Source organism: Chrysemys picta, chromosome 17, assembly GCF_011386835.1.
Source record: "Chrysemys picta bellii isolate R12L10 chromosome 17, ASM1138683v2, whole genome shotgun sequence".
NCBI lineage: Eukaryota > Metazoa > Chordata > Testudines > Emydidae > Chrysemys > Chrysemys picta.
The window spans coordinates 19697214-19705685 of NC_088807.1; the positions used below are offsets into that span (position 1 = coordinate 19697214).

Below are 8472 nucleotides of genomic sequence, written 5' to 3' on the forward strand. Positions count from 1 at the left end.
TTTAACCCTTCCCTCGCTGGGGGGGCACTTACTGGCTCGGGTTTTTCTGAAGCAGACGAAGGCCACAAGGAGGAGGAGGAGGACAGCAGCTACCACGCTCACCCCGGCGATGATGGGGTTGGTCAGATCCGGAGATGCCAGCGATTCCGATCCGTCTGGGAAACAGCAGAGCCGTGAGTGCCAGGAGCAGCTGGTCTGTTCCCCCTCAGCCCCTCCCACCCCAGGCGGTGCCCAAGGGGCTTGGGCTCCGCAGGGAACAGGCAGCAGAAAATTCAATGGGGAGGATTTGGGGGCCCCAGGGTATCAAGTGGGGTCGGAGCCAGCAAGATTTGATGGATTTGTAGTGCTAGGGGGCACTGGACTGCAGGGGGCGGGGGGCTCAGCAGGGGGCATTCGCCCCATCGGTCAGGGCTGGCCCGATTTTCCCAGCACGGCGCTAGGGGGCTCTGTCTGATCCATCCTGACCGTCATTTCTAAGGCATTTCAACCCCTGCCTCATGGCCACACTGGCTCAGGCCAACAGGCCCATCTAGCCCGGTATCCCGCCTCCCATGCTGGCTGCTCCTGGCAGCTTCACGGGAAGCTCCAATGCACCGCCCCCCCGCCCATGGCCACTGATGGGCCCAGCTGCCCCCAGAGGAAGCCTCCAGCTGCCCTGTTAGCGGTGGGTTCGTGTCTGAGCAGGAGGCTTCCGTCCCCTCCCAAATCCGTCAGCGGAGGGGGGCAGTGGGGGAGTCAATGCCCCTGAGAACAGCCTCCATCCCTCCCCCTAGGAAACTACTGGAGGGAAGCTGCCCCCGCCCTGTAGACTGTCTGTGACTCAATAGATTCCCCCCGGCCCTGCGCTGCCCAGGCAGGTGGGAGCCGGCGCCGCTCCAGGCTGGGTCAGGTCGGTTCCCCCTGTGGGAATAGAACCAGTGTCTGTCAGGGTGTGGGGAGGGGCTGAAACACTGACTCAGAGATCGCCCCCCACCCTCCGCGACCACTGGTAGATCAGAGACAGACCCTATGGCCCTGGCCAAATGGGGGGCCCCACAGCTCTGGCTGCCGGGCGAGCAGGATGGGAAAAGCCCCAGCACCTCGACCCTGGTCCCCCGCAGGAGCATGGGGGGGGGTAGGGGAACCCTTAGCAACAGGACCTCCACTGCAGCCCCAGGATGGCCTCAGGGCTGGGGGACTCTCACTCCCCGCTTCTCCCCAGGGCCAAGGCGTGGGGACAGAGCTTCTTGGGGAGGCAGTAGTCTTGGTCTTGGGGAGGCAGTAGTGGGGGGGGGGGGGCATAAAGTAGCAAATGGGTTGCAGGGCTGCAGTGGGGGGACAGAATGGGGCAGGACCGTGGGTGGAATAGGGGCGGGGTCTCGGGGAAGGGGCAAAGGGGTGGGGCCGTGGGTGGGGTTGCAGGCCTAGGAGGCGGGACAGGAGAGGGACGGCAGGTGGGAGGGGTGGGGAGGGACCCCTTGCTCTGGCCCAGGGCCCCAGGAAACCTTTATCCACCTCTGCCTGTGACTCAGCATCGATTGTTACTGTCAGTCCCGGGGAGGGGGGTTTGTGGCTGGGGACGGTGCCGGCTCAGCAGCCCCTGAGCCGTGACTCCTCTGTGAGTCCCCAGAGCGGGGGCAGCCGGGGAGCATCCCCTTGGAAAGGCCCCTGCTCTGCAGCTCCCCCTGGAGGCAGGATCCTCCCTTCCTCGGCCCTGAATCTCCAGGAGCTGCTGCTCCCCCCTGGCTGGGGAACTCCCCAGTGACTCCGTCCCCGGCCAGGTGTCCCCTCTGCTGGACCCAGGGATCAAGGCAGAGCCTGGTTCTGAGCGTCCCATTGGTGTACAGACTCCCTGTGGGGCTGGCAAGGTGTGGGGCTGGGAGCCAGGACACTGAGCCGGGCCCCTCACCTGCTACAATGATCTCGACGGGGTCGCTGAGATACGACCAGCGACTCTGATCCGTTATGGAGTGATAGTCGCAGGTGTAGCTCCCTCCATCTTCCCGGCTGACACTGGGGATGGGAAATTCAGCCACGGTCCCATCAGGCACCGTCCGCACCTGCGGGTTCGGGTCTCCAGCTTTACGCAGAAAGAACTCCATGCCCGGGTACCGACCCTCACAGCGGATGGTGACGTTTCCCCCAAGTGCCACCACCCTGCTGGGGCTCACCGAGATGGTTGGTTTGGGGTATCCTCGCCCTGCTTTCAACAAGAGACAGGAGTTAAACAGGGGAGACACAGCCCCCACCTCTCCCCCACCCCAATTCAGTCCATCCGTCATTCAGCCTCTCTAGGAGTCTGTCCCCTACCAGGGTTGGCACTGGCTGCCCATGGGGCTTGGGGGCAGGGGGTTCACCCAGACGTCGCTCACGACCCAGCTGCATGAGAGATCACCTGCCCCCCCCAGCCCCACCACAGGCCAGCCAGGGAGCCTGACCAGTGGGCCCTCTGCAGCTCTGCCCCCCACCCTGTTGTTGGAAACAGTCTGTGACTGGCGGGAGTCACACAAGACCCACCTTTCCCCAGGCCTTGGGAACGGGGGGGGCTGTGAGTGCAGGGGAGGGAGCTGTTGGGGGTGGTTCTGGGGTAGAGGTGGATCTGGGGGGTTCTCCGCATGGCTGCACTGACCGGGAATGTTTCAGTTACCCTGGAGCCCTGACCACCGGGTGAGCAGGACAGGAGAAGGCCCAGAACCCCGACTCTGGTCCTCACAGAAGTACCATAGTGGGGACAGGGGAAGCCTTAGTACCAGGACCTCCATGGCAGCCCCAGGATGGGAGCTCTCTCGCTACCTGCTGTGGCCTCAGGGCTGGGGGACTCTCACTCCCCACTGCACCCCGGGGCCAGGGCGGGGGGACAGAGCTTCTCCGGTCTGGCGGACGCAGTGGGGGCTACGAGGCAGAAAGTAGAAAATGGGTTGTGGGGCTGCAATGGGGGGATGGAATGGGGCAGATACGTGGGTGGAATAGGGGCGGGGCCTCAGAGAAGGGGCAGAAAGGGGTGGGGCCATGGGAGAGGACGCAGGCTGAGGAGGCAGAACAGGAGAGTGACGGGATGGGCAGCCCCTGGGCCCTGACTCCTTTGAGTGCCCCCAGTGCAGGGGCAGCCGGGGGAGCGTCCCCTGGCAAAGCCCCCTGCTCTGCAGCTTCCCCTTGAGGCAGGGATCCCCCCTCCCTCAGCCCTTAACTTCCAGGAGCTGCTGGTCCCCCCTGGCTGGGGAACCCCCTAGTGACACTGTCCCCGCTCTCTGTCCAGGCCAGTCCTAGGGCTCTGGGCAGAGCCTGGCTCTGAGCATCCCATTAGGGTGCCGAAGTTTTGAGGGTCCGGCTGGGAGCGGGGACGTGGAGCCGGGCCCCTCACCTCCTACCACCAGCTCCACGGTGTTGCTGGGCTGCGAGGAGACGAAGGGCTCTGATGGATGCCGGTAGCTGCAGCTGTAGTTCCCTCCGTGCTGCCGGCCCACGGTGGGGATGCGGAACTCGGCCCCGTCCCCAGCAGGGTCCATGTGTTGCGGCGGGTTCAGGTCTCCAGCCTTGTGCAGGAAGAACCTCACGTCCCAGCGCTGCCCCTGACACCGGATGGTGACGTCTGCCCCTGTGGCGGTGACCCCAGTGGGGCTCAGAGAGATGGAGGGTCTGGGTAAGCTGGGATCTGCGCACAGGAGACAGGCTGTGAGAACCAGACCCGGCCACCCACCCAGCCCCGTCCTCCAGCTGCAGAAGAGAAGAGTGAGGGGGGATTTGATAGCAGCCTTCAACTACCTGAACGGGGGTTCAAAGAGGATAGAGCTCGGCTGTTCTCAGTGGCGGCAGATGACAGAACAGGGAGCAGTGGTCTCAAGTTGCAGTGGGGGAGGTCTAGGTTGCATATTAGGAAGCACTATTTCACTAGGAGGGTGGTGAAGCACTGGAATGGGTTCCCTAGGGAGGTGGTGGAATCTCCTTCCATAGAGGTTTTTAAGGCCCGGCTTGATAAAGCCCTGGCTGGGATGATTTAGTTGGGGTTGGTCCTGCTTTGAGCAGGGGGGTTGAGTAGATACCTCCTGAGCTCTCTTCCAACCCTAATCTTCTGTGATTCCCCAGCTGGCCCGAGGCATGGGCAGATCCACGGGTCCCCTGACAGAAATTCTCTTCCAGATCCAAGAGTTTTCCTGAGCCAGAATCCCGGCCCTGCGAGCTGGGCTCCCAAACCCACAGACACGGAGCCGCGACTGCCAAGTTCTTGGGTTCTTCATATGCCGTGTGTGGCTCCTGCCTCATTCACTGTGTCCGGCCTGCCTTGAACACAGAGTGACTCACGCGCTGGACTTTGGCGCCTGGCACGGCAGGGCCTGAGCCCCACACAGGAAGGGAGTCAGTCCCCAGGGAGGCAGGGAGGGGTCTTTATCCCCATTCTACAGGCCACAGACAGATTCACTTTCCTTAGTGAGCTTCCAGGGGCCGGGACTGTCTCTTCACTCTGTGTTTATGCAGCACCTGGCACAAAGGGGCCCTGATCATGGCGGGGGCCCTTCATGCTCCCCCAACACAAGGGATTCAGCGCTATTGAGGCCAGCGTTTGCAGAGGTCTCCACTAACTGTGGGCGTCTCGGTTTGTGGGCGCTCGGCCTGAGATCCCCCAAGATTGAGGCCCCCCCACTATGAAGGACACGTTTGAAAACTGCGACATGCTCCCATCACACAGAGTCTGTGGCTGTGCCAGGAGCTGGGCCAGATCTCCTGGGTCCCATCCCAGCGCCGTGTCCACCAAGCCACTGCTTCCCCTGCAGCCCCTGCCTCATTCAGCCCCAACCAGGGCACTGCCTGGGGCAGGGCCTGGAGAACAGAGGGGATGGGATCATGGGATTAAATAGCGACTCACGGTTCCTACGCACAAGGGGCAGCGTTAAAGTCGCCTCCCTGCCCCAAGTCTCCAGGGGCTGCTGCTCCCCCCTGGCTGGGGAACCCCCCAGTGACTCCGTCCCCGCTCCCCAGCCAGGCGTCTCCACTGCAGGGTCAGGGCTCAGGGCAGAGCCTGGGTCTGAGCGTCCCATTGGCACCGAGCCCCCGTGAGGGTCTGGCAGGGGGTGGGGCTGGGAATGGGGATGCCGAGCCGGGCCCCTCACCTCTCACCACCAGCTCCACGGGGTCGCTGGGGTACGACACGGCGAACGGCTCCGATCTGCTGTGATAGGAGCAGCTGTAGCTCCCGCTGTGCTCCCGGCGCACGTTGCTGATGGGAAACACAGCCTCAAACCCGTCCGAATCCACAGGTGGGAAATGGCGTCGCTCTTTATTCAGCATGAAGCGCACGCCCCGGTGCTGCCCCTGACACCGGACGGTCACGGCTCCCCCCAGGGAGACCTCCCCGCTGGGGCTCAGGGAGATGCTGGGTTTGGGGTAGCTGGGCTCTGCAGTGGGAAGCAGACAGGCCGTGAGACGCAGGCCCCGTCACTCAGTCCTGGGGCCCGTCCTCACCACACGGCCTCAGTGGTGGGTCAGACCCTGGGGACGGGCTCCTGTTCGCCTTTCCACAGGGGCCAGAGTTTCCTCTGAGCCCTGGGCTAACAGCATGAGACACGGAGCAACCCCAGCCCCTGGGGGCCCAGAGCTCTGCTCCCTAGCGGGTGACAGGCCAGTCCAGTCTCCAGGGTCCATTCACTGCCTGACTTCTCTGCTGGGAGGGCTGGGAGCCAGGACTCCTGGGTTCTTTCCCTGGCTCAAGGAGGGGAGTGGGGTCTAGTGGGGAGAGCAGGGAGGATGGGGGCCAGGACTCCTGGGTTCTCTGTGCAGCACCACCACTGACTTGTAGGGGACTGAGCAAGTCTCTACTATACACTGAGGTTTATAACCTTCAGCTCCACCCATCACCCCTTAACTATTGTGTTGTCTGGGAAAGGTCCCCTCTGCTCTGCAGCTCCCTCTGGGGGCAGGGATCCCCCCTTCCTCTGACCCAAATCTCCAGTGGCTGCTTCTCCCCCCTGGCCGGGAACCCGAGGTGACTCCGTCCCTGCTCCCTGGCAGGATGTCCCCTCTGCTCGGCCCAGGGCTAATGGCAGAGCCTATCTCTGAGTGTCCCATCAATGCAGAGACCCCCTGAGGGTCTGGCTGGGTGTGGGGCTGGGAGCCAGGACACTGAGCCGGGCCCCTCACCTGCTACAATGATCTCGACGGGGTCGCTGGGATATGACCAGCGACTCTGATCCGTTATGGAGCGATAGTCGCAGGTGTAATTTCCTCCATCTTCCCGGCTGACACTGGGGATGGGAAATTCAGCCACGGTCCCATCAGGCACTGTCCGCACCTGCGGGTTCGGGTGTCCAGCTTTACGCAGAAAGAACTCCATGTCCCGGTACCGACCCTCACAGCGAATGGTGACGCTTCCCCCGAGCGCCATCACCCTGCTGGGGCTCACCCAGATGGTGGGTTTGACAAATTCACGCCCTGCTTTCAACAAGAGACAGGAGTTAAACAGGGGAGACACAGCTCCCCGCCTCCTCCCGCCACAATTCAGTCCATCCGTCATTTGGCCTCTCTAGGAGTCTGTCCCCTACCAGGGTAATCACTGGCTGCCCGCGGGGTTTGGGGGCCAGGGATTTACCCAGACGTAGCTGAGGACCCGGCTGCATTAAAGATCACCTGCCCCCTCCGGCCCCACCGGAGGCCAGCCAGAGACCCTGACCAGTGGGCCCCCTGCAGCTCTGCCCCCCGCCCTGGGGTTGGAAATAGTCTGTGACTGTGGGAGTCGCACAAGCCCCAACTTTTCCCCAGGCCTTGGGAACAGGGGGCTGTGAGTGCAGGGGAGGGAGCTGTTGGGGGTGGATCTGGGAGTGGGGGAGGATCTGGGGGGTTCTCCCCACGGCTGCACTGACTGGGAACGAGGGGATCTAAAGCCCACGGACGGGCCCTGTTAGCGTTTGTATGAGCTGAAATAAATCCATGTGATGACCCCCCACCCCCAATCCTCACAGCCTGGGAGGGTGGAGGGGAGGGCAGGTCTTTGAACCAAGGAACGGTTCCTGCTTCGTCAGACCCTGGGAACCAGATTCGGCTCCTAGTTACTCACTGGCGGAAGGTGGGGGAGTGACAGAAGAACGGGGATGGGTCTGATCTCACAGGGGGAGTTTGGGTTGAGTTTTGGGGAAGGTTCATGGCTCAGTTCCTCTTTTCCCCACCCCATGCATCCCCTCCCCCGATCCTTGATGTTACGTCCTCCCCACAGACTGATACTCACCTCCCCACACCCTGCTGTGCCCGGCCAGCCAGCAACCTGGAAAGGAGATGGCTCATTAGTGACTAGATCCCAAAGTAACTGGATCCTACACCCTGGTCTCAGATCCCCCCATGGGTGCACGCTCGAGCCTCAGATCCTGCCCCCCATGGATACACACCCGGGTCTCAGATCCCATCCCCCCCAAGGGACACATGCCCTGCCTTTATCCGATACTCACCGAGGAGGAGGATGGTGAGAGCAGATGCCATGATGGGGACAGTGAGGGGACCCTCAGGGCTGCCACCAACACCCCAGTGCCCAGCTCCACCGAGCCCCAAATAAGGAACTCAGCTGGTGGCTCCAGCTACAGGAAGTCGACGATGTCTCATCTCTTCCTGCGTCCATCACACATTGTCTCTAATCTGCAGGCGAAATCTAGAGCAGCCAAAGCAAGCAGCGATGGAACTTGGGACCCCAGCAAATGGCCTGGAGAATGGATAAGCTAGGGTTACCACATTTTAATTTAAAAAAAGGAGGACAATCCATGGGGCCCCAGCCCTGCCCCAAATCCACCCCTTCCCCTTCCCCAAATTCCCCGCCCCAACTCTGCCCCCTCCCCTGAAAGCTCCGCCCCCCTGCTCCTCCCCCTCCCCTGCTTCCCGCGAATCAAATGTTCACGGGAAGCCTGAAACAGGGGGGCAGCAGGTAAGCTGGGGCTGGGGCAGGGCGCGGTGCGGCCCAGTCGAGTGGCTCCCTCTGGCGGCCGGCCGGCCCAGGCCAAGAGGCTCTGGCCCCGGCATCTCCAGCCCGGCTCGGGCCCTGCGGTGCTGGCCCTGGTTCCGGCCCGCCCTGGCCCCAGTGGCCCCAGCGGCCCCTGCCGAGCACCACCGGCCCCAGCGGCTCCGGCCCCCGGCCGTGCACCGCCGGCCCCAGCGGCCCCAGGTGTCCCGGACCCCATCCGAGCACTGCCGGCCCCAGCGGCCCTGGCCCCTGACCAAGCACCGCTGGCCCCAGCGGCTCCGACGTGGACCCAAGCCGCACAACTCCTCCCTCCCTATTTTCCTGGACATGTCTGGCTTTTTGGGATTTCCTCCCAGGCGGGGATTTGAGGCCCAAAAAGCCGGACATGTCTGGGAAAATCCGGACGTATGGTAACCCTAGGATACCCCAGCGACTGGGGACCTGGTGCCCAGGCCAGGAGTCACAACAAGTTCTGGCCAGGGGGAGGACAATGGGCTGTGAAGAGAGGATGCCAGTGACCTGACCAGCCGGTTCCAGCCAGAGGGGCCAGAGGACAGAAG

General features: G+C 63.1%; 1 protein-coding gene across 1 annotated transcript; it reads right to left on the bottom strand.

Moving 5' to 3' along the window:
- Positions 1-3733: 3733 nt before the first annotated feature.
- Positions 3734-7712, bottom strand: LOC101945358 (leukocyte immunoglobulin-like receptor subfamily A member 6). Its single transcript, XM_065571888.1, has 5 exons — positions 7410-7712; positions 7193-7228; positions 6112-6402; positions 5085-5369; positions 3734-3741 (listed from the first exon to the last, which is right to left on the bottom strand). Exons 1-5 carry the CDS (start codon positions 7438-7440, stop codon positions 3734-3736), a joined length of 651 nt encoding a protein of 216 aa, XP_065427960.1. The 5' UTR covers positions 7441-7712.
- Between the last annotated feature and the right edge of the window lie 760 nt (positions 7713-8472).

Excerpts from the sequence above, each read along its gene's own strand:
- LOC101945358 (XM_065571888.1), bottom strand. The coding sequence starts at position 7,440 with ATGGCATCTGCTCTCACCATCCTCCTCCTCG. Across the intron at positions 7,229-7,409 it reads TCTCACCATCCTCCTCCTCG|GTTGCTGGCTGGCCGGGCAC; the intron begins GTGAGTATCGGA and ends TCTCCTTTCCAG. Across the intron at positions 5,370-6,111 it reads CGTCGAGATCATTGTAGCAG|AGCCCAGCTACCCCAAACCC; the intron begins GTGAGGGGCCCG and ends TTCCCACTGCAG.